General features: G+C 39.3%; 1 protein-coding gene and 1 long non-coding RNA gene across 2 annotated transcripts in view; one reads left to right on the top strand and one right to left on the bottom strand.

Moving 5' to 3' along the window:
* LOC131478522 (uncharacterized) overlaps nucleotides 1–25,572 on the top strand; it is a 109,536-nt gene that overhangs the window by 73,035 nt on the left and 10,929 nt on the right. The window lies entirely within an intron of this gene.
* LOC131478521 (translation machinery-associated protein 7) lies at nucleotides 17,793–18,185 on the bottom strand. The gene has a single exon (XM_058658643.1). It carries the CDS (start codon nucleotides 18,155–18,157, stop codon nucleotides 17,963–17,965), a length of 195 nt encoding a protein of 64 aa, XP_058514626.1. The 5' UTR covers nucleotides 18,158–18,185; the 3' UTR covers nucleotides 17,793–17,962.

Here is a 25,572-nt window from a genome sequence, read left to right as displayed (position 1 = left end):
AGAACTGCATTTTGTTTTTTTTAATAGCTGAGTAGTATTCCATGGAGTAGATGAACCATAGCTTTCTTATCCAATCCTCTGTTGATGGGCATTTTGGTTGCTTCCATGTTTTTGCAATTACTGATTGTGCTGCTATGAGCATAGGAGTGCATGTTGGTTTCTCATAAAACAAGTGTTCTGGATATATTCCTAGGAGTGCTATTGCTGGATCATACAGTATGTTGATTTTGAGTTGTTTCAATGTTCTCCATACTGATTTCCATAGAGGCTGTACCAATCTGCAGCCCCACCAGCAGTGGAGTAGGGTTCCCTTTTCCCTGCAGCCTCGCCAACAAGTGTTGTTGGTGCTTTTATTCATGTGGGCCAGTCTTACTGGCGTCAGGTGGTACCTCATTGATGTTTTAATTTGGATTTCCCTTATTGCCAGGGAACTTGAGCATTTTTTCATATGTTTATTTGCCATTTGGGTTTGTTCCTTTGTGAAGTGTCTGCCCATTTCCCGTGCCCATTTCTTGAGTGGCTTGTTTGTTTTGGTGTTTTTGCTGTTTTGTAGTTCTTTGTATATTCTGGAGATTAGCCCTCTGTCACCTACGTAGTGCGCAAAGATCTTCTCCCATTCTGTGGGCTGCTTTTTTACTTTGTTGATTGTTTCCTTTCCTGCACAGAAGCTTCTTAGTTTGATGAGGTCCCATTTGTTTATTCTGGTCTTGATTTCTATTGCTTTTGGAGTCCTTTTAAGGAAGTAGGGACCTACCCCTAGATCTTGCAGAGTATTTCCAACATTTTCTTCCAAAAGTTTGAAGGTTTCTGGATGTAGGTTTAGATCTTTTATCCATTTAGATTTGATCTTGGTGTATAGTGAGAGATGTGGGTCTATCTTTTTGTTTCTGCAGGCTATCAACCAGTTGTCCTAACAGCATTTATTGAAGAGACCTTCCCATTTGCCTGCATTGTCGTTTGTCCTTTTGTCAAAGATTATTTGGCTGTATCTGTGTTGGTTCCCATCTGGTGTTTCTATTCTGCTCCATTGATCTTCCTCTCTATCTTTGTGCCAGTACCAGGCTGTTTTGATAACCACTGCCCTATAGTACGTCCAGAGGTCTGGAACTGTGATTCCCCCTGCTAACTTCCTGTTCTTGAGAATGGTTCTAGCTATTCGTGGTTTTTTGTGTTTCCGGATGAACCTTTGGATCATTATTTCCAGATCTGTGAAGAATGTTTTTGGCAATTTGATTGGAATTGCGTTGAATGTATATATTGCCTTTGGCAATATAGACATTTTAATGATATTGATTTTACCTATCCAGGAGCATGGGATATTACTCCATCTTTTGAGGTCTTCTTCAGTTTCTTTTTTAAGTGGTTTGTAGTTTTCCTCAAATAGGTCTCCTACATTTTTGGTTAGGTTTATTCCCAGATACTTCATGCTTTTCTCTGTTATTTTGAACGGTACCTTGCTGGTTAGATCTTTTTCCAACTTGGGGCTGTTTGCATACACTATGGCTGTTGATTTTTGTTCATTAATTTTGTATCCTGCCACTCTACCAAACTCTCGTATAAGTTCTAGGAGTCTCTGTGTTGAGCCTCTTGGCTCTTCTATATAAAGAATCATGTCATCTGCGTATAGTGAAAGTTTGACTTCTTCGTGTCCCATTTGGATTCCTTTGATTTCTTTTTCTTGTCTTATGGCCTCAGCGAGTACGTCTAGGACTATGTTGAACAGCAGCGGAGAAAGCGGACATCCCTGTCTTGTTCCAGATTTCAGTGGGAAGGGTTCTAGTTTTTCTCCATTCAGTATGATGCTGGCGTTGGGCTTTTCATATATTGCTTTGATTATGTTGTGGATTTTTCCATCTATGCCTACCTTGGTTAGGGTTTTTAGCAGGAAATTGTGTAGGATTTTGTCGAAAGCTTTTTCTGCGTCTATTGATACTATCATGTGATTCTTGTTTTTCAGTTTTTGGATGTGGTGTATCACATTGATGGATTTCCTTATGTTGAACCACCCCTGCATTCCAGGGATGAATCCTACTTGATACGGGTGAATGATCTGTCGGATGATTTTTTGAATTCTATTGGCTAGGATTTTGTTGAGTATCTTAGCATCAATGTTCATCAGAGAGATAGATCTGTAGTTTTCTTTCTCTGTAGGATCTCTGTCGGGTTTTGGGATTAAGGTAATGTTGGCTTCATAGAATGAGTTTGGAAGGGTTGCTTCCTTTTCTATTGTTTTGAAGAGTTTGTAGAGGATTGGGGTCAGTTCTGTTCGGAATGTTTTGTAGAATTCTGTAATGAAGCCGTCTGGGCCTGGGCTTTTCTTTGCTGGGAGATCTTTAATCACTGATTCAATCTCTGCTTCAGTTATGGGTTTATTCATTTGTTGCCTCTGGGCTAAGTTTTGGCAGGTGGTGTGAGTCTAAGAACTTTTCCATTTCTTGGTGGTCTTCTGATTTGTTGGAGTACAGTGCTTTGTAGTAATTTCTGATTATGTTCTTAATGGTTGTAATGTCTGTTGTTATGTTGCCTTTTTCATCTTTGATGCTGTTAATTCTTGCTTTCTCTTGTTTTTTCTTTGTCATTCAGGACAGCGGGGTGTCTATTTTGTTTATCTTTTCAAAAAACCAGCTTTTTGATTCATTGATTTTGTGTATGGTTTTTTTTATTTATATCTGGTTGATTTCCTCCCTTGTTTTGATGATTTTTTTGTTTTCTGTTGTGTGTGAGGCTATTCTGCTGCTGCTTTTCCGAATCCTGGAGGTGTGTGTTTAGTTCCTGTATTTGGCGCCTCTCTTGGGCCTTGACATGAGCTCCAATTGCGATGAATTTACCCCATAGCACTGCTTTGGCCGTGTCCCATAAGTTTTGGAATGTTGTGTCAGAGTTTTCATTGGTTTCCATAAATTTTTTGATCTCATCTTTAATTTCTTCCCTGACCCTTTGTTCGTTTAATAGCATATTGTTCAACCTCCAAGAGTTTCTGTATTTCCTTGGGCATTTTGAATTGCGGATTTCCAGTTTCATTCCGTGGTTGTCTGAGAGGGTACATGGTATGATTCCTATCTTTTTGAAGTTATTTAGGTTTGCTTTGTGTCCTATCATGTGGTCGATCCTGGAGAAGGTGCCATGCACTGCTGAAAAAAATGTATAATCTGTGGATAAATAGTTCTGTAAATGTCTACTATGTCTAGTTGTTCTAATATTTGTTTGAGCTCTCTTGTTTCTTTGTTGAGTTTTTGTTTTGTTGATCTGTCTATAGTTGTTAGTGGAGTGTTAAGATCGCCCACTGTTATTGTGTGTATATCTGTGTCTCCCCTTAAGTCTGTAAGTAATTGCTTCACGTAGCTAGGTGCATTGGAATTAGGTGCATATATGTTCACGATTGTAATTACTTCCTGATGTATCAATCCCTTCACCAATATATAATGTCCTTCTCTGTCTTTTTTGATGTCTGTGAGCTTGAAGTCTAGGTCATCTGAGATTAGGACAGCTATGCCAGCCTTTTTTTCTCGTCCATTGGCATGAAATGTCTTTTTCCATCCCTTCATTTTAAATTTCTTAGAGGCTTTTCTGGTTAGATGTGTCTGTAGGCAACAGATTGTTGGGTCCTGTTTCATGATCCAGTGTGTTAATCTGTGTCTTTTGATTGGTGAGTTTAGGCCATTTGTGTTTAGAGACAATATTGAGAGGGTGTGATTTTGGGCTTCCATGAGTGTGTGTAAGTGTGCAAGTGTGTATTTGCGACTATTAGAGTTTCTGATTGGTTGGCTTTCCTTGTATGGATTTTTGTGGGGAGGTCTTCCCATTTGCCATCTTTGATTTTGGTTTTCATTTTTTCTTTCTGGGTTTAGCACCTTCCTGAGGAGATTTTCCAGAGCTGGTTTCGTGTTGATGTATTCTTTGAGTTTCTCTTTACTGTTGAAGTATTTCATTTCATTCTCAAATACAAATGAGAGCTTTGCTGGGTACATTATTCTCGGTTGGCAGTTGTTTTGTTTCAGGATTTGAAAGGTTTTACCCCATTCTCTCCTTGCTTGGAGCGTTTCTTCTGATAGGTTGGCTGTGATTCTGATTTGCCTTCCTCTGAAAGTAATCTTATCCTTTTTTCTTACTTGTCTTAGAATAGTTTCCTTGTATTCACTTGAAGGTAGCTTGAGGACCACATGTCTGGGTGAGGATCTGTTTGTATCTAATCTGCTGGGGGTTCTTTGTCCTTCCTGGATTTGTGCTGGATTTATATTTCCAGTGTTCTGGAAGTTCTCCTGTATTATCTCATTGAGTACCCGTTGCAAGCCTGTCTCCTTTTCCACTCCTTCGGGAAGGCCTATTATTCTAATATTTGATTTTTTGAGGTTGTCTTTCATTTCCTGTACGGACCTATTGGCTTTCTCTAGATTTGTCTCCAACTGTTTTATGAACTGCTGTCTTTCATTCTGAATGTCTTCCAATTCTGATATTCTGTCCTCTGCTGTGTTCATTGTGTTCGTTAGGCTTTCAGTTTTGTGCTCTATATCGAGGACTCTGTTTTTGACTTGATTTATTTCTGCAGTGACATGGTTTTCTAATTCCTTGGACTCTTCCCAGCGCTTCTCACTGTCTCTAATGAATTTCTTCACTAGTTTCTTAAAGTCCTTATCTGGTATTTCCTCTATGTCATCATCTTGCATCTCAGATATTGAGATAAGTTTTTGGTTGTATTGGGATGGAGTGCTTGATCTTTCTTTTGGGTCATTGCTTTTTCTGATACTTCTCCTCATTGTGTTTTTGCTTCTTGTTGTTTTTGGATTTTAGCCTCTGACTTGCTTGTCCAGAGCCATTGCCCTCAGTGCTGTAATCTGTAGGAGGTGTGATCTAGCTCCTGCTGTATGGGGTGCTGGCATAAGCGTTATATTTCTTACTCTATTGGGGACAACAGGTGATGGTGGGGTTGTTGTTGGGTTGCTTCGTTTGCGCCTGGGTTTATATTTCTGCCACCTGGCTCCGTTGTAGCTAGTTGGTTAGGAGTTGTCCTACGTGCACCACCACCTCTGAGGCTCCAGCTGAGTAGAGCAGGGGGTGCTGCCTGAGTCACCAGCTGCTTGCTGCTCAGAGTTTGTAATCTATAGCCCTGAGCTGGGTCAGGAGGCTTTGTGGGCCAGCCCTAGTGCCAGGCCCCTTCCCCTGCGGCACCCTCTCAAAGGCGTTGCCCCACTGAGGACTTCCACCTCAGTGCCGAGCTGATACACTCCTTCAGGGCTTGAGGTTAGCACCGCAAGGGCCTCTGTTGCTCGAAGCTTGAAATCCCCAACCCCGTGCTGGGTTGGAAATTTCTGTGGGCCTCAGCGCCGAACTCTGCTCTCCTGAATTTCCACTCAGAAGTGCTGCTCCGCTGAGAGGTGCAACACCGTCTCCCGCCACTGGGCATGCAGGCTTTTCTGAGTGGGCTCCTGCTGGGAGAACCTATCTGGCCGATTCAGCTGAACCGGCTCTGGTTTAGCCTCTCCAGCTGAGCCCAGCAGGGGATTCTGCCTGAGAGAAGCTACTTTCTCAGTTGCACTTTCTCAACAGTGGAAGCGGATCCCTGAGAGGCACAGAGCTGTGAGGGGCACGCAGCCGTGCCCCTACTAGTTTGCTCTTCTGCCCAGGTCGTGAGGTTCTGCCGAGTGTTGCCCAGCCTCTGGAGCTCAGGCTGAGCCCAGCAATAGGATCCACTGGATTCTCTAGCAGCTAGTCCACTGTTCGGAGCTGATATGGGGATTTCTAAGCCCCAGTCCCACAGCGCCACTCCAGTTCCCTCTGCACTCTCTCAAAGCTGCTGAGCAGTTGGGAGGCCTGCTTCTGGGATATCTCCCCTGCTTGTCCTCCACTTCTGCAGGGGATGATGCCCCCTATGATCAGTCCAGTAGCCTCCTCTCGGGGCTCCAGCCCTCCAGTGGACTGGTGCCCCTGTCGGTGTGGGCGCCTATCCTTCCAGCTGCCTCTGTTTTCCCTGGGACGGTTGAGACTCTGCCGCCTTCCCCCTGCCTGGGATCGTGACTTACCAAGTTTCTCGCAGCGTGCTGTATTTTCTTTCCCACTTTTTGCGGCTGTCCTTCACGCTGTGTAGATCTTCTTGCTTTAGTGAACTCCAGTGACCTTCCCGCTCTTCTTCCTACAATTTTGTGTTTCCTGGCCTGTTTCTCTGCTGGATCGGTTCCCCTCTTTCCCTGCTCCACCCTACACCAGCTCTCTGTGGTCGGCCATCTTTCCCCCTCCATTTCATGTGAATTTTAAAACCATTTTATAAAATCTTCCCCCAAATCTTAATATTTAAAAATTACTAATTTTTTAAAGATTTGTTCATTTTATTACAGCCAGATATACACAGAGGAGGAGAGACAGAGAGGAAAATCTTCCATCTGATGATTCACTCCCCAAGTGAGCCGCAACGGGCCGGTGCGTGCCAATCCGAAGCAGGGAACCTGGAACCTCTTCCAGGTCTCCCACATGGGTGCAGTGTCCCAATGCATTGGGCCGTCCTCAACTGCTTTCCCAGGCCACAAGCAAGGAGCTGGATGGGAAGTGGAGCTGCCAGGATTAGAACCGGCGCCCATATGGGATCCCGGGGCTTTCAAGGCGAGGACTTTAGCCACTAGGCCACGCCGCCGGGCCCTAAAAATTACTAATTTTAGAATTAGTCAAGCAGAGCTTCTGAAGCTGTAAGCTAATAGAAGTTATGAGAACTAATTAAAATGATCAAATTGGCACAGCACAGAAAAAACAAGATAATGTGACAAATGGGATTTCATCCAATTTAAAGAGGTACTGCACAGCAAAGAAAACGGCCAAGTAGAGAGAAAACATCATGGAATTTGAGAAAATATTTGTAAGCTGTCATCTGACAAGAGGTTATTTCCCAGAATATATAGAAATACCAATAACTCAAAAGCAAAAATAGCAAAGCTGAAAGAGTCAGCCTGATTTAAAAATGAGCCGTAGATCTAAATAGACATTTCTCAGAGGAATGTGTACAAATGGCGTCCAGGTACAGGAAAAAGAAATGCTCCATTTGACTAATCATCATGGAAATGCAATCAAGTCCACAATGAGGTATCTCTTCACTCCCTTTAAATTGGTGCTTAACGAAAAGATAAAAGATTAATGGGTGTTGGTAAGGGTGTGGACAAAAGGGGACTCTTATGTACCATTGGTGAAAATAGTATTGAGGTTTCTATAATATCTAAAATTGGAACTACCCTATGATCTGAAAGTCCCTCTACTGGGGATATTTATATTTTTAAGGAAAATAAAATCAGTCTGTTGACGAAGGAAACACACTTCTAGATTTCTTATGGAACTATACATAATAGCTAAGAGATGGAAACAACCGAAGTGCCCATCCACTGACGAGGGAAGCTTAATTAATGAGTATACTAAAGTATAGTTAGATGGAAGTTAGAAGTTTTGAGGTTCTGTTATGCAGTAGAGTGGCTACAGGTAATGTTAATATCCACCATGTTGCTCTATAAAATGGAAAAATTCTAGGAAAGATATAAATGGTGTTTCAGGAGATATGTTAACCCTATTTGAACATTTCAAAATGTATGTATGTACTGAAATATTACATACTATACCACAAATATGTGTAATTTTTATAAGTCTTTTAAAATTGTTAAAAATGAAACATTTTTTAAAAAGAGACTTGCATTTGCTTTAAGGGTTATTTGACATTCTTAATGTATTTATTAGAGTCTTCCCATTCAAGAATATGATACAGTAAGTTCTTCCTTTGTTTTTTAGTAAGCTTTCATTATTTTCTCCCCAAAGCTCTTGTGCATATTTGGTTAGATCAATTCCTGTATATTGTAGAATTTTGTGGCTATTTTACAAAAGATATTTTAATTCATATGCTTATATTCTATCTATCTTCTGGCGTACAGGAACCAAATAGATATTTTCATTTCAATCTTTTATCCAACAACATTGCTATATCTTTTTGTTCTTTTCATGCAAAAAATCTAATAATTTGATTAGAATATAATAAGTGTTATTTTTGTTCCTTACTTTTGTGTCTTTGGAAAATTTTAAAACATTTTATACATAAAAATGAGAGCAAACTTCATGTATTTCACATACATAATTTTTGAGAACATGATGTTATGTACTACCCTACCCTACCTCCCTCTTTTCCTTACCCTTTTTTCCTTATTTTTCTTTTAATTTTAATAGTGACATCATTTCAGTTTTCTTTATAATCACAAGCTTAACCCTTCACTAAATAAAGAATTCAGCAATTAGTAAATAGAAAAATTGCTGTTCCTTAAGAATATACATGGTCTATAAACAATTATCAAATCTCAGAGTGTCAATTTCATTCACAATACATTACACTTTTTGTGTTCTGTATATATTAGTTACCCAAATCCAAGGAAAATATATGTCATTTGTCTTTTTGACGCTGGTTTATTTCAACTACTGATATTACAGTTTTCACTGTTAGAATTTTCAGTAACGTATGTATGTGTTTAAATTCGTGGACATCATAGATATTAACTATATTCCTCAGAGTTTGATCTGTAGTATTTTCCCTTTCAGTTTTGTGTATTAACAAATTTCTGTTATGATTTCTTGGTTTTGGCCAATGAATCATTTAGAAATGTTCTCATTTTCAATGTTATATTTTTGGATATATATATATATATAATTTTGAAAATGAGAATTTATATATATATAGCATTTTCTCCTGGACTGATACTCCTACAGCAGATTTTGTCTAATTTAGGAGAAGGCCTTGAGAAAACTTCAGGTCCTAGCTTGCCTAATTTGGAATCAAAAATGTTATACTTGTCCATAGTGGCAACCCTCAAACTTACAAAAGGAGTCTGCTACCATATTTGTCAGTTGCATATTTGAAATTTTGTGCTTGTTTTCCCATAGGAAGAATGTTATATTTTATAGGGTTGAGGGTGGACCCATAAAACAATTTAACCTAGATTGTGGCTGAAAAAAATTGTTACATTTATGATTTTAAAGATCATTCCTTTAAGTTTTCGAAAATGTATTTAGACATTACAACATCACTTTAAAGTATATGAAACCCTAGGAACCCTAACTAACTTGGTTCACAGTTGGTAACTCAGCTGAGAACTTTTACATTGATGAATCCCTGTAACACATCACTAGAAATGGACAAGCAATGGAGAGACTGGGTTCCTTGAACTCTGATAGGTAATGACAGCATGAATGGTTCAATTTCTGCCTTTCCAACTCTCAGGAGTCAGAATGTACTTCACCTAAGAGGAAGGGAAAGAATAAGGGGAACACTGGAAGCATATGGATGAGTTCCAGATGCTAATTAGCCACTCCGGTAGCCAGGCAGAACCCTTGCTGGCAGCAGCTGAGAACAGGACAACTGTCATCTTCCAGTCATCCAGCCCGGAGAGTGAGGTAAGATCTTCCATAGAGATCCTGTAACAGTAAACCTGCCTGGGAAGATGAATGGGAAGAGGGAAATCAAGACTGGAAATTCTGTTAATCAAATAGCATAGAAGTTTCAACAGATGAATTCAAAGGAAAAGAGGGATGGATGGAAATTGATTTAAAGAGGCTTAAGAGACATCTGAGTTTTAAAAATGGGCAAAGCTTAAATATAGTCTCTGGGGATGCACATTTCGGTGATAAAACTTTCAGACAGCAAGGGATGATTGCTATAGGTTTGAACAGTTTGGGTAAAGAGAAGGGGTTGAAATTTGGGCAATGCCTATAGGAAGGACTTGTAGGATGACTAACAAGCATCTGTTACTTTTTAAAGGAATGTATTTATTTTAACAGCAGAGGAATGGAAAACAAAAGTTGGAGTTGAGAGAGAGAGATCAATATTTCTGGTTCACTCCCCAAAAGTCTGCAACTGTCAGGCCTAGGCCAGGCTAAAATCAAAAGTTTGGGTTTCCCACAAAGGTGGCAGGGGCACAACTACTTGGACCATCTTCCCCCATCCAAGACATGTGGACAGGGAGCTGGATCAAAATCAGGGCAGCCAGGACTTGAAATGATGTTCCAATGTGGGATGCCTAGATTGCAAGTGGCAGCTTAATTCACTGTGCCAAAATGTGAATGTCAAGATCTAGTTCTTATTTAGTAAGAGCTACATGAGAGCCACTGCTATGTGAGTCCCTTAAGCCTAATTCATATGTGTGTGTGTTTTTCTTCCTCTGTTTCACTTTGCAAAAAAAAAAAAAACATAAAAAAATAAATGGGCATATTCATGAATCAAAGTAGCTACTGGTGAGCCTAAAATGGTTGCTGTTGCTGTAGAGAGAAAAAAGTATTGCCATCAGAGCGGGGGTAGAATGGAGTGAAGGAAAAACAGATGGCTAGGGAGTCACCGTAATAACAGAAAAGGAAGGGAGAGATTCAAGGTTTGGAAAGAATTGGGGTCATTTGTCAAACACTTTACAGCAGAATTCTAGGCTGAGCCTACATTCATCATTTAAAGAACATAGGAGGGATCTTCAAAAAGTTCACAGAACACATCCAGAGATTCCTCAATAATCTAAAAATAGGTGCTGGCATTGTGGCACAGCAAATTAAGCTGGCACTTGCAATGCCAGCATCCCATGTTGGAACACTGGTTCAAGTCCTAGCTGCTCTCCTTCTGATTCAATCACTGCTAATGCATTTGGGAAAGTAGTGGAAGATGGGCCAAGTACTAGGACTCCAGCTACCCATATAGAAAATCTGATAGGAGTTCCAGGCTCTGGTCTGAATCCTGGCCTGGCTCTGGCCATTGGGGATATTTGGGGAGTGAACCAGCAGATGGAAGATCACCTTTTCTCTGTCTCTTCTCCCCTTTTTCTGTCACTTAGTCATTCTAATAAATAAAATGAAAAAATTTTAAAACCTCCTAAAAATGATCTGTCAGTTCTGTATTTATTGTGGAGCTATTCATAGCAGCCAAGAATAGGAGTCAACCTGAAAATTCATTTATGGAAATGGATATAGAAGAAAAACCAAATATATACATTGAAATGTTACTCAACTATGACAAGAATAAAATGCCTAACAAAATTTGTTGACATTCATAACAAAAATGGGTAGAATTGGATATCATTAAGGTAAATAAAAGAAGCCACATACAAGTATAAATACCATGTGTTTCATTTCATAGATGGAATTCAGTACATAGAGTAGATAATGGGTGCGTATCATATTATTTGCTATATATTTGTAAATGTTGTCATCATTGAATTATACTTGTAATAAAAATTGAAGACTAAGTGTAGATTTTAAAATATTTTTACACTCAAATGAGCATATCTGCCTCCATGGACTGAGGAAGGATCCTTGTGGTGGTTCTTTCCCAAATATGATCCGAAGTCAGCAAAAAAGTACCTCACATGCTGTTTGTTCATTTCAAAGCCAGAATAATGTCTCCAGTCTGCCTTGAGAGATCCTGAATTAACAAGATATGATATTTCAATAAAATTCTTAACAGAATGGATCAAATTGACACAGATTTCGGTTTAGGAAGCACCCAATGAGATGGTAAGAAATTCAAAGCAGCATAGGAGTGAGCATAGCTCAAGAATGCAAGAAGGTATAGATAACATATGTTTGCCTTAATTTAAGAAGATATGATGTTATGCATAACATGTTATGTTATGGATGTTATGTCAAATGGAAATGTGAATGGGGTGGTCACAGAATGTGGTTAAGAAATCGCATTTATTTTTAACATGTTGGCTGCTCAATACTATGTCAATTAATTCCATTACGATGTTAATTGTTGCTGATAATATGTTAGTGCTTTTATTTGATCGGGATGATACTCTGCTGGCTCTGCCCTCAGACCAGAGAGGGTCTCCCCAATAAGTAGTTGGACTTGACTGGACTATAAGGTGTTGGACTCTATACTTGGCATATGCTTGCTAAGAGGGAATCTCAACTGAACTTGAACTATGGTTATGCAACAAGGTGGAGGAACCCACCATGGGGGGAGGGTGTGGGGAAGTGTGGGGAGAATCCCAGTTCCTATGAAATTACAACACAATGTAATTAATGAATAAATTTAATAAAAATAATAAAAAAAAGAATGCAAGAAGGTGGATAGCAGGAAGGAATGGGGGCTCTGCAATTGTACTGGAATTTAAGGTCAGGGTCCTCGTTTGGCAAGAGCAAAGCAGAGCTCCTGTTGCAGAGTGACCGAGGCAGTGAACAAATTAGCTAGATAGGAATTTAGTCACAGGGATGGTAGGCGACCAATAAGTGCACCTGGGCTGAAGACATTGTATTGATCAGTGGGATTCAGCTGGTGTCATCCTGGTTGCTGATTTAGAAAATGTCCCATCAATATTTAATCTAATGATTGTTGCCTCCCTAATGATTGTAATCTTGATCCATTATTTCATTATGGGTTGAAGATTGATGATTTTCCAGTGCCGTCCTTTTTTCTGTATTTATTAGTGAGAATTCTACAAAGAAGAAATTCCTTATAAATGACTATTGTGGAATACAGTTCTTATGGGAGAGACAGGTCTACATGTTAATTCTTGTCCTTTACTTAGGTTTTCAGTATGTTTTAATGTTTACATAAGCTCCAATGGGGATCAGTGTGTTTGTATTAACTCATTATGAATTCATGGACTTTCAAGTATTTGAAGTATTTCAATGAATCACACTATTCTTTTTCATTGTTATACAAATTGACCCTCAGTAGACCAGTGAGAGCAGCTTAAAGTTGGATCCTGAGGCCTTTTGACACAACCAGGGTAATTGCTGGTAGTGTCTGCTTTTTCCCTGAAGAGACATGCCAGGCTCATCTAATACAGTTCCTGCCCTAGATGTGGAGTCAGCCATTTCATTAAGCAACTTTGGTTTTAAGTGTTGGGGAAGGGTACTGAGAGATTACAGTTTGCGTGCCAGAAGTGCTCATTCCTATTCTGTGCTCATTGCTTGTAGCTATTTTCAGCGGTCATAGTTGGCAGTTACCTTTTTGTTTAAAAAAAAAAGAAAAAAAGAAAGAAAGAAAGAAAGAAAAACTGGAAAGAAAGAAAGAAAGAAAGAAAAACTGGAAAGAAAGAAAAACTGGAAAGAAATGTATTTATAGTGGTAGTGCTTGTACAAGTTTAAGGTTATAGGATTTTTTAAAAATTTAACTTATTTGAGTTTGTTCTTATATCTGTCTAAATTCTCTTATTGTAAGTGTCTTGGTTCTTGAGAATATTGACAGTTACCTTTAAGAATATTAAAATACATTTGTTGAGAATCTTAGCATCAATGTTCATCAAAGAGATAGGTCTGTAGTTTTCCTTCTCTGTTAGTTCTCTGCCTGGTTTTGGGATTAAGGTAATGTTGGCTTCATAGAATGAGTTTGGAAGGGTTGCCTCTTTTTCTATTGTTTTGAAGAGTTTGTAGAGGATTGGGGTCAGCTCTGTTCGGAATGTTTTGTAGAATTCTGGAGTGAGCTTCTGTACAGCTAGAGAAACAATCAACAAAGTAAAAAGGCAACCCACAGAATGGGAGAAGATCTTCGCACACGACATAGGTGATAGAGGGCTGATCTCCAGAATATACAAAGAGCTACAAAACAACCAAAATGTCAAAACAAACAAGCCACTCAAGAAATGGGCACGGGAAATGGGCAAACACTTCACAAAGGAACAAACCCAAATGGCAAATAAGCATATGAAAAAATGCTCAAGTTCCCTGGCAATAAGGGAAATCCAAATTAAAACATCAATGAGGTACCACCTAACACCAGTAAGACTGGCCCACATGAATAAAAGCACCAACAACACTTGTTGGCGAGGTTGCAGGGAAAAGGGAACCCTACTCCACTGCTGGTGGGGCTGCAGGCTGGTACAGCCTCTATGGAAATCAGTATGGAGAATATTCAAACAACTCAAATTCAACATACCGTATGATCCAGCAATAGCACTCCTAGGAATATATCCAGAACACTTGTTTTATGAGAAACCAACATGCACTCCTATGTTCATAGCAGCACAATCAGTAATTGCAAAAACATGGAAACAACCAAAATGCCCATCAACAGAGGATTGGATAAGAAAGCTATGGTTCATCTACTCCATGGAATACTACTCAGCTATTAAAAAAAACAAAATGCAGTTCTTTGTGGCCAAATGGGCCAAACTGGAAACCATCATGCTAAGGGAAATGAGCCAATCCCAAAAGGTTAAATACCACATGTTTGCCTTAATTTAAGATGATATGATGTTATGTATAACATGTTATGTTTTGAATGTTATATGTTGTGTATAAACTAAAATTGAAGTATAGGTGAGGTGGTCACAGAAGGTGGCTGGGAACTCGCATTTACTTTTAACATATTGGTTACTCATTACTATGTCAATTAATTCCATAATGATGTAAATTTTTGCTGATGGTATGTTGGAGCTTTCAATTGACTGGGATGATACTCTGCTGGCTCTGTCTTCAGACCAGAGAGGGTATACCTAAGAAGCCGTTGAACTTGACGGGACAATAAGATACTGGACTCTATGTTTGGTATATGCTTGCAATGGGGAAATCTCAACTGAACTTGAGCTGTGGTTATGCAACAAGGTGGAGGAATCCACCATGGTGGGAGGGTTTGGGGAGGGGTGGGGAGAACCCAAGTATCTATGTAACTGTGTCACATAATACAATGTAATTACTGAAGTTAAATAATAAATAATTAAAAAAAAGAATATTAAAATACAGATAACAGTATGCTCATTAACAACAAAAATAGTGAATGCAGCTTAGAAATTCTTAGTATTTGTCTGTTGCCTGAGAATATGTTCAGTTGTGAATACACAGTCAAATTTCTGTGTTTTTCCTCAAAGATTTATTATTTATCTGGAAGTCAAGTTTGCATTGAGAGCAAGAGAGAAAGGGAGATACAGAAAGGGAGCTTTCATCTGCGGGTTTGTTCCTCAAATGGCTGTTATGGTCAGGGCTAGTTATTATCATTGCAGCATTTCTTTTTAAAGATACAAGGAAATGTATGTATCATGGATTCATGTGTTTTTCTTTAAAATAGGCTACTCAAAATGTCTTATTTGTGGCTGATTTAAGGCACAGTATAAACATTGTTTTCCCATGTTCCCACTGCCCCTGCACCAATAAGAGATCCTGGAGGTGTGCCATATAAGTATATAGAAATGTTCCTCATTATTGGGACCAACATTGAAGCTCAGTGGATCAAGCCATTGCGCATGATGCTGATATCCCCTGTGGGTGCCACTTTGAGTCCTAGCTGCTCCACTTCTAACCCAGTTCCCTGCTGATATGCTTAATATGCAGGGCCCAAGCACTTGGACCAACTTTTGCTTCTTTACTGGATGAAGTTTCTGGGTTCTGAATTCATCCTAGCCCAGTTTGGTCTGTTGCAGCCATTTGTGGATTGAATCAGCGGAAGGGAAAGTTCTGTAACTGCCTTTCAAATAAAGAGATAGATAAAATAAATAAGTAACTATTAAAAAAGAGATGTTCTTCATTTTAAAAAGTAGCTGTATAGTACCCATTGTATGGATCTACCATAGTTTATTCAATTTGCCTTTTATTGATGCATGTCTGGGTTCTTTTCAGGTTTAGCTACAAACAATACTGTGTCAAATGGTCTTGCACTTATGTGATTTAATATTTTATCAGTGTATCTTATGAAAATTGTGTATAATTTATAATGTGAACTTCGATTGCACAAGACAATTTACATGTTCTAGTGGTTGGTCAATAGTAAGAGCATTTTGCTGTTTTGTGGTTAATGGATACCATCAGGAGAAATGCTAAAGGTAGCAGATACATTCACAAGCCACTTAGAATTCAGTGTTTCTTGACATCCCTTCAGTGTAGTGAGTAAGTGGGAAGTTGGTTCCAGGATCCCCCTGTGGGTGCCAAAATCCTCACATGCTCAATTTACTTATGTAAAATGTTACAGTGTGTGTATATAATGTATTCTCCTGTATAATCATTTGTGGATGACTTATAATACCTAATACAATACAAATCCTTATGTGAATAGTTGTCATATTGTTTAGTGAATAATGACAAGGAAAACAACTGTACACACACATTCAGTATTAGATACAATTTTTGGGAAATGTTTTCTTTGTGAGTTTGGTTGAATCTAATGATCTGCAGCCTAAGAATATGTGGGCAGCCATCCAAATACTTCATATGCATTCTTTTTTAAAAAAAAAATTTACTTCTTTTATTATTATCAGTTTATGATACAGTTCCATAGGCCCTGGGATTTCCCTTATTCCAGCCCCAATTCCCTCCCCCCTCACTGAGTTCACCTATATCATTGCTATAGTATAGTACTTTATCTACAGTCATATGTCCATCATTGTGGATGTGGACAATGGCAAGAGAGTCCAGCATCCTATTGTCAAAATATAGTAAACGGTTTCACTGGGAATCCATCTTTGTCTGGAAGTAGAGATGCATGCTGCATTGTATCCTCACATCTGGATATGATAGTCTCCATTACACAGTTACTGTACATCCCCTTACATGAAAACCCACAAAACAAAATCAACAACAGGAATAAAAATAGAAATTTACAATGCCATGAAGTAAATGTAACATGCTGCTAGATATGATCGTCTCTATTACATAGTTACTATACATCCCCTTAAATGAAAAGCCACAAAACATAATCAGCAATAGGAAGAAAAAGAAGAAATTAACAACACCACGAAGTGAAATAACACGCTACTGAATCACTAATGTGTCGCTGAAAAAATGAAAATGAAGAACCTTCTTGAAGAAAATGATGCTACTGTATCATGTATGAGACATTGACTAATTTGACCAGAAGAAAGTATTTGAAGAGGTGAAACTAACAAAAACAAACAAAAAATCAAAATCCATGGGATAGAGTTTCCGCTGATCTTTATTGGTGAAATGTATCTCCTGTAGGCAACAAATAGATGGGTTTGTTTTTTAATCCAGTCTATTAATCTACGATGTTTGATTGATGAGTTTAAGCTATTTACATTCAGGGTTAATATGAATGGGTGGTAATTTGGTCCTGTCATTTTAGCAATGGGTTGTTCATTGATTTAGTCTTCTGCTGTTATTTTATTGAGATGTTCTTTGCATTTGCCTTTGGTTTTGTTGGGCGCTGTTTCTCTTCTCTGTGAAGAGAACATCTTGAAGTATCATTTGTAGGGCAGGTTTGGAAGAGGCATATTTTAACTTTTCTTGACTGTGGAAAAATTTTGTTTAATTTTCAAAGCCAAAGGAAAGTTTTGCTGGGTTATCCTGAGCTGACAATTTTTGCTTTTAGAAACTGGAATATGTCTCTCCATTCTCTTCTGCCTGTAGAGTTTCCTGTGAGAGGTGTCTTGTGAGTTTAATTGTCATTCCTTAATATGTCAGTTGACTTTTTTCACATGCACATTGAAGGATCTTTTCTTTATGTTCAATTGAAGAGAGCTTGATGATCATGTGTCTTGGTAAAGATTGCTTTTGGTCAAGCCTGGTGGGAGTTCTGTGCCTCTCCTGGGTGTTATTTCCCAATTCTCTCACTGGATTAGGGAAATTTTCCCTTATTATGTCATTAAACATATTTTTAAAACCAGCTTGTCTATCTGCACCTTCTGGGACTCCCATAACTCCTTTTTTGTTTGTTTTTTGTTATATTATTTGTTATTGATTGCATTGCGTTATGTGACACTGTCTCATAGGCTCTGCGATTCCCCCAACCCCTCCCAATACCCTCACCCCATGGGGGACTCCTCCACCTTGTTGCAGAATTACAGTTCAAATTCAGTCAAGATTGTTTCCTTGGAAGCATCGAGTCCAGCATCTTATTGGGACTCCCCTAACTCTTTTTTTTTTTTTTTTTTTTACAAAAGTTTATTTGTAAATGTACAACGGGCTCCAAAGTGACACTACATTCTAACTATGGGCGGCTAAAGATACTCCGGCCGAGACGCCAGATGTTCAGACACGTGTGGGGTCGAGGGAAGCATCACTTCAGGTGCCAAGGAGCAGCTTACTTTTTGCCAGATTTCTTAATTCCACCTGTGGCCAGGGGGCCCTTCCCCGCGGCCTTCGCTTTCAGCTCCTCCAGTTTCTTCTGTTCCTCTTTCTGTTTCTGTTTGAAAGCCTTATCCTCCTCATCCATCTCCTTGGCCTGCTTCTTGGGTTGTTTCAGGGGCTTCTTTTTGCCACCTTCCCGGCCGGACATGGCGCCTGCCGCCCCTTCCCCAGACCCTGCCACCTCCCCTAACTCTTATATTAGGCCTTTTAATAGTGTCTTTCAGTTCTTGGTTGGGTTCTTTTTTTTTTTTTTTTGGTCCTGATCCATCTCTGCTTCCAGCTACTTCTTTGCTTCTCCCAGGTGACAGGAGATATCTTCTGATTTTGAGATTCTTTCTTTGGAGACTCTGCACTGTACCTTTAGTTTGCTCCACTGTACTGTTCATTTCTGATATATCAGCTTTCATATGATTCATATCCAGTGTGACATATTCCTTGAATTCCTTGAGTGCCTGCTTTACGTGCTTCATGTTGTTGATAATTTTATAAGAAGTGTTTTAAATTCTGTATTCCTCATTTTCTCGATGTCTTCCTCAGTGAACTCTGAGGTTGGCAAAGGGTTTTACTCCTTCACAGGGGAGTCTTCAGTAATATTCATTTGTGCCTCTGTGTCTTCCTTTGCTCTTGGTCATTGTACTTCTAGTTAACAGAGTCTTCTTGGGGCAGGTTTCTAAGTTGTGTCACCCACAGGACTACAGTTCGATTTTACTTATTGTAGTTGGTACATGGCTCTTTGTTTGCAGTCACTTGTGCCACTCCCTGCAGCAAGTTCCAGGTCTGGGTTCTTATGTTAGATTTCCACCATGCTCTCAGTAGCCCCAGCTCCTGGCTCACCACTCTCCACCTCCTGTGATACTGTGCTGAGTCTGCACCATTGTCTATACAACCTTTCTCCCACTTCTGGTTGGAGCAGGTCCCAGGATTAGTGAGACACCAGGTGTCCTATATAGCTAAGTTGTTGGTGGTACTGGTCTTGCTGGAACTTGTTGGCCATTAGGTCTGAGGGCCACACAGACCTATTTTGATCCGTATGATGCTAAAGTCGGTATTACTTTCCTGTGGGACCAGTGCAATCTGGGGAACTCAGTGAGTTCTTCCCAATCTCAGAGCATGCCCAGCTCACTGTTGTCCTTTTTCATTCTTAAATCCTTTGTCACACAGTAAGAAATGGCACCTGATGTGCCACTACTAGAGTTCTTGATCTGCTGGCTGTCAGGTCTGTGGGCTACCTGGACCTGTCTTGGTTGGAACCTGTAGGATACCCTCCCCCCGTTGTTGCAGTTTGCTGAGCCAGACATGTGTTCAGTCCCAGCTCAGTGCATGCACAGTCTTGCCCCATAGCCCTTGTCTCCTTAAGCAAAATGGCACTCGATATGGCTCTGAGGGGTGGACTGGGTTGTGAAATTCACCCTGTTCTCTCACCACCCATCTGGGATCTACTGCTCTGTCTCTTCTCCTAGTTAAATCAACAGACCATCCAAACAGGCAGTTCCTTGTCTGAATTCACCTCCTGAGCTCTCTGGGTGAAAATCCCTTCGCACCTTGTTGCTGGTGTAGTTCTGGCTGCTGGTGGAGTTCAGATCACTGCTGGCTGAATGCTGCTGTGGTATCAGTCACTGCAACACCACACCATTGTGTCTGCTGCTTTCCCGTGTCTGTCAGTCTCCAGGTGCCCTCTACTGTTGTTCTGTCCTCTTCTATTTCCTGGAATGTGCCCTCTCTGCTTCACACTGGCATTTCTCCATCTGTTTAAACACATCCTTATCCTATTCCACCATCTTGATTCTCCTCTCATATGCATTCTTGTTCAGAAACTTTGCTCTTCCACAACCTAATATCCTCTGAATCCCTTTCTTTTTCCATCATTTTTAATTATGTATTTTTATTGCAAAGGCAGATTTACAGAGAGAAGGAGCCAGATGAGAAGTGGAGCAGTCAGGACAAGAACTGTACTGGTGCCCATATGGGACCCTGGCACTATGCCATTGTGTGGGATTGAATTCTATGAATTCTAATTCAGATGTTTTATACCACAATGTTTATGTTATTTATAACTTTTTAGTGCAATTGTTTTGGTGCAGTGGGATAAGTTGCTGTTTGCTACTCTTTCATCCCATGTTAAAGTCTGGGCTATGCAGTATTTCTAATCTGCCTTGTGCTAATGTGTTCAGAAAAGCAGCTGATGGTGGCTTAAGTACTTGGATCTTTGCCACCCACGTGGGAGCCCTAGATGAAATTCTGGACTATGGGCTTTAGCTTGGTTAAGTCAAGATTGTTACTGGCATTTAGGCAGTGAGCTCCTGGGTGGAAGATGTCTCTGTCTCTTCTCTATCACCCTGCCTTTGTAATAAATAAGTGAATTAATTTTAAAGGTAAAAGTTTATGGTTTGAACACCTGAGACATCTTTAAAACAGTGCTTAGTTACCTCCCCCCACCCCCGAAATTAGGGTATATTGCTGCTGTTAGATGAAATCATTTATTTTATGTTTCAAATGGTTTGAATTCCAAAACATGGTTATGTGGGCAAATTTCTCTTGAGTCTGCTTATCTACACTGAGGCAATGGTTTAGGGGATCTCAATTCTCTCTCCTTAACTTCTGTGAGTCTAAATGATTCACTACTTGGTTCCAGGTTTTTGGGGGTTTTTTGCTTGTTTTGTTTTATTTTTTACCTTTTTCATTTCCTTTTAGCAAGAGAAAAAGATACAGGTCTTTCCTAGGCTGAGGATGATATAATCAGAGATATATCAGATATGTATCAGATATATATTCAGAGATATTATTCATCAAAAATAATAATCTGACCAAACAATAAAAATTCTTCTTATTCATCACGATTTTTTTTAAAGTAGCTGTTGGGCTAGGTATTATTTGAGTATGTATTTATTTCCTTTGTTAATTTATGTGCTTCTTCAAAAATATTATTGGAAGTTTTGATATACCATTTGGTTGTTACTAGATTTGTTACTTTCTTTTTTTTTAACATTAGGTTATGCTTAAAAACTTCTCTCTTATTTTTGGAATTTCTAATTATAAATACATTCCATTAACAGAAACTTCTAAATTAAAAATGTAAATAATTTTCTTAACAAAATTATAACCTAGATGAGTCATATTCCTTAAGTAGATGGCAAGAGCCTTAGTGGTTTTCATACATTTTGAATTAACACACTTTAAAAAACGACAACAGTGATAACTAGGGTGGCCTAGAGTTGTCATTTTTTTGTTTTGATAATTGAGAATGTTATACAAATACCAGAATACACTAAAGAGTATTTCAGTGCTAAGAAAAAATTAGAAAGGAAATACTTATAATAAAAACAAAATCGTAATAAAAGCAAGTCCTTAAAAATGAATGTTTAGAGTTGTGAAACATTTTCTTCATTAACCTCTTTGTTTTTCGTTAAATATTGCAATGGACCAGTCTAAGCCTGGTAACCAGTGTTTGGGAATCACTGTTTCAGGATAGGGACTGAATTTTATTCTAACTTAATCGTTGCTAAGCTAGGCCCCCTGAAACAAGTTTTATATTCAGTTGAACTGTAGAGTTACTGTGCTTTGATAAAAGCATTATTGTTTTGACAGAGGAGTTGGTATCTCATACTCTGAATGACACATATGAAGTATTAAGTATTTCTAGTCTAGATTTAACAGATGACAAAAAGACACAGAAAGTTAAGTGACCCATGTCCTTACTAAATGAATTAGTAAAATCAAAGAAACAAATAAAAAAAACAACCAAAAAATGAGAGTAGAAGAGTATAGAATTTTAGAACCACATAGATAACTACCTACAGAAATTGGAGCTGACTGACTGTTTATGTGATTTTCAACAACTTGGGGCTAAGTAATTACCCTCATGAGAGTGACTTTTTCTATCTAGTCCTAGATAGAAATTAATTTAGCTCTGTTACATTTTACTGTGGCTGAGTTCATATTTTTCTCCAATGTGGAGAAGGCAATGACTTCTAGCTATAGTCTTCCAAAGCGCCGCTTAGTAAAAATATGTGAAGGTATATAAGATCTTGACATGAGTGATTTTCCCTAGCATAGTCCTGGCTCTATGGCAGACTAAGCTAATCTTGTAGAACCTTCTCAGCTCAGAGATTCTAGAATTCTGTTATTTTCTACAGTTTCTAATCTATAGACCAAATCAACTAAGTCAGGGATTGTCCACTTACCATGCTGTCCCAAAATATCTTGCAATGTGTAAGGATTTTGTGTATATTCTGTTTCCGAAGTCACATTTCATCAGTAGAATAACAGAAGACTGTTTAAATTATTGTTATCTTATAAATTTTGGTGTAAAAATACTGAGAGTTTACAAGGAATTGTGTTAGATATCATTACACATTATCAATTGTGTTGTAGTATTCCATGTAATACTAACTTTACAGTTTATCCCCCATGAGAAGAGAATATTGAAGTTCAGAAAGGTGACATTTTAAGATATCCTGGAGTGTAGCTGTCAGTAGATGTTGAGCAATGGTTATCAGCCTGTAAGCTGAACCTTCACAATCAGAAGATGTGATCCTTTTAAGACTAGGAGGGCCTACCAGAGAGGACCTGAGCTAAAAACAAGGCCAAAATGCACATGCCTTGTTGACTCAATCTCAGTACTCAGGATGACTCTGGACTTTCGGGTGTGACTGGACTTCTGCCTTGTTATATTTTCCACTTTTCTGGCTCCTCTCTTTACAGGCCTGGGTCTACATTTTCTTGACCAGCCTGCTCAATCCAGTAAGAAGATACTCATTTGGTGAATGTTCCTGATCTGTCTCTGTCCAAGCATTCCATTTTTTTTTTTGTACTTTAATTTCTCCAGCATGCATCCCAGTTTGACCTACCAAGTAACAACCACAGCTTCTTGTATTTATTCATGTTAGCTTGAAATCTCTCTGCAACTATTTTTTTCTTCAAAAACCTCTTGGAAAAATGCCACAAAGAAACAACAAATATTTGAGGAAATGAAACATTACATGTATACATAATGTATCCATGAATCAAAATACTACACACACTTTGACATGATAGCTAGTAGCTAAAATCCTTGCCTTGCTTCCACTGGAATCCCATATGAGTGCTGGTTTATAACCAGGCTGCTCCACTTCCCATCCAGCTCCCTGCTTGTGGCCTGGGAAAGTGGTGAAGGACGGCCCAAAGCCTTGGGAACCTCTACCTGCGTGAGAGACCTGAAAGAAGCTTTTGGCTCCTGGCTTCAGATCGGCTCAGCTCTGGCCATTGTGGCCACTTGGGGAACAAACCAGTTGTCAGAAGATCTTTCTCTCTATCTCTTCTTCTCTCTGTAAATCTCCTTTTCCAATAAAATAAACCTTTAGAAAGTACTACATATCACTATAGAGATACATAGAATTTTTACATATCAGTTTAGAATTATTTTCTAAAACTTAATTAAAGAGGCAAGTTTAAGAGACTAATGTTTGCAACAGCATGTTAGGTTACCACTTTTGATGCCAGCATCCCATGTCAGGGTGTTGGTTCCAGTTGAGATTCTCTGCTTCCAATCACCTTCCTACTAAAGCTCTTGGGAAAGCAACCTCCTGCAATCCTGACAACAAGCTTGAAGCACTGATCATAAGAGAAAGATGATTGTTATTAGTTGTACGGGCAAGGTCAAGTTATAAGGGCTGAAATGAAGAGGGTAAATAGCATATGTACTTGTTGTGGGTTGGAAGCAAATCCTGCCATTCCTTTCCTTTGTCATCCAAAGCTTGGACATAGATCTCTGAACAGTGCTCTTGGGAGCACAGTTATCCTTATCATTCATCAACCTGCATTGCTTGCTCTAGGATGTCTTCTCTAGGTTTTTTTGTTTTTTTAAGATTTACCTTTTTAAAAAAAAGATTTATTTATTTTTATTGGAAAGGCAGATATACAGAGAGAAGGAGAGACAGAGAGGAAGATCTTCCGTCTGATGGTTCATTCCCCAAGTGACTGCAATGGCTGGAACTCAGCCAATCTCAAACCAGGAGCCAGGAGCTCTTCGGGGTCTCCCACGAGGGCACAGGTTCCATAGCCAGGCCAAAGTTAGGAGTCTGGAACTGCATCCAGGTCTTTCATGTGAGTGACAGGGACCCAGGCATTTTCCACAGGTAGATTGCCACTAATTTTCTTTCAAATATTTTTTTTATTCATGTGAAAGTAAGTTTTCATATGAAAGTAAGAGTTTAAGAGAGAGTACAGACAAATTTTCCATCTGCTGGTTTGCTCCCAGTGGCTGCAAGAGCCAGCCCTGGGATAGGCTGAAGCCAGGGGCTAGCAGCTTCTTCCAGGTCTCCCAGGTAGCTTTTTCCTAGACCTCTGGTAGGGAGCTGGATTGGAAGTGAAACAGCTGGGGCACAAACCGGTGCACCCACTGGTGTCAGCTTTACTTTATAGACTTTATATACCACAACTCCAGTCCTTGCCATGTATATTTTCTGCTCAAGCATGAAAAATTTCCTTGTTCTCACTGAAATTAAAATGCTCTTCTGTTTTTAACTTTACTTGATGAGCCACTGAGTGTCCTAGATAGCGCTTATACTCAGACCGGAGGTGAAATGCCAGCTCCACCACTTGCTTATGTAGGACTTCGGAGAAATTAATTTCTCAGACTTAGTTTTATTCTGTATAAAAATAGAGATAATAGTGCTTGTCTCCTGGAATTGATATGAGAATTACGTGAGTTACACATTTCAAAGGGTCAACTATTGGCAGTCAGTAAATGCTGGTTCCTTTTTACTTGCCTTCCACCCTTCCTCTTGGCATTCTTAACTTTGTTCCCTCTGTAGATGCCTGGTCACCACAGCAGATTTTCCCTTCCTCAAACAATGAGAACCTTGGGAGAGCAATTTCCTTTTAGATTTTTTCCACATCATATGTAATCTAAGCAAAAATAAACCCTTTCCATATTTATTACCTTTTATTACCTTAAACTCCAGTGCATTCAAAACTCAGGCATTTGGCCTACTGGTTAAGACAATACTAAAGATGTTTGTGTCCCATTTTGGCGTGCCTGGATTTAACTCCCAGCTTTGTGTTCTGACTCCAGCTTCCTGCTAATACAAATTCTTGCAGGCAGTGATAATGGCCCAGTGACTGGATCCTTGTCACCCATGTAGGAGATGTGGATTGTCTTCCCAGTTCCCAGGTTTGATCCTGATTGTGAGTCGGCTATAGACCTTTGGAGAATGAATCAGCAGATGGCAAGATCTCTGCTGCTCTTTCTCTGTTTTTTTTTCTCTGTCTTTATCTCCTTCTGTTGTTTTCTGTGTCCTCAATATAAAAAAGAAACTTAGAAAAGGAACAGAACTCACATGAATTGACTGAATTTATCAGAGTGACATAGAACTTATAGGGCCACAACATTAAAAAATTGAAAACTAGCACCTCTGTTGTATCCCCCCAAATGTCCTCAATATTCAGAGCTGAACCAGGCTGAAGCTAGGAACCAGGATCTCCATTCAGGTTTCCCAAGTAGATGGCAGGAACCCAAAAACTTAGGCCATCCTCTGCTGCTTTCCCAGGCAAATCAGCAGGAAGCTGGATCAGAAGATAAGTAGG

Source organism: Ochotona princeps, chromosome X (assembly GCF_030435755.1).
Source record: "Ochotona princeps isolate mOchPri1 chromosome X, mOchPri1.hap1, whole genome shotgun sequence".
NCBI classification, from domain to species: domain Eukaryota; kingdom Metazoa; phylum Chordata; class Mammalia; order Lagomorpha; family Ochotonidae; genus Ochotona; species Ochotona princeps.
This window is presented reverse-complemented; position numbering and strand designations above follow the sequence as displayed.

Bases quoted from the DNA above. Each gene is read 5' to 3' on its own strand.
- LOC131478521 (XM_058658643.1), bottom strand. From the start codon at position 18,157: ATGTCCGGCCGGGAAGGTGGCAAAAAGAAGCCCCTGAAACAACCCAAG.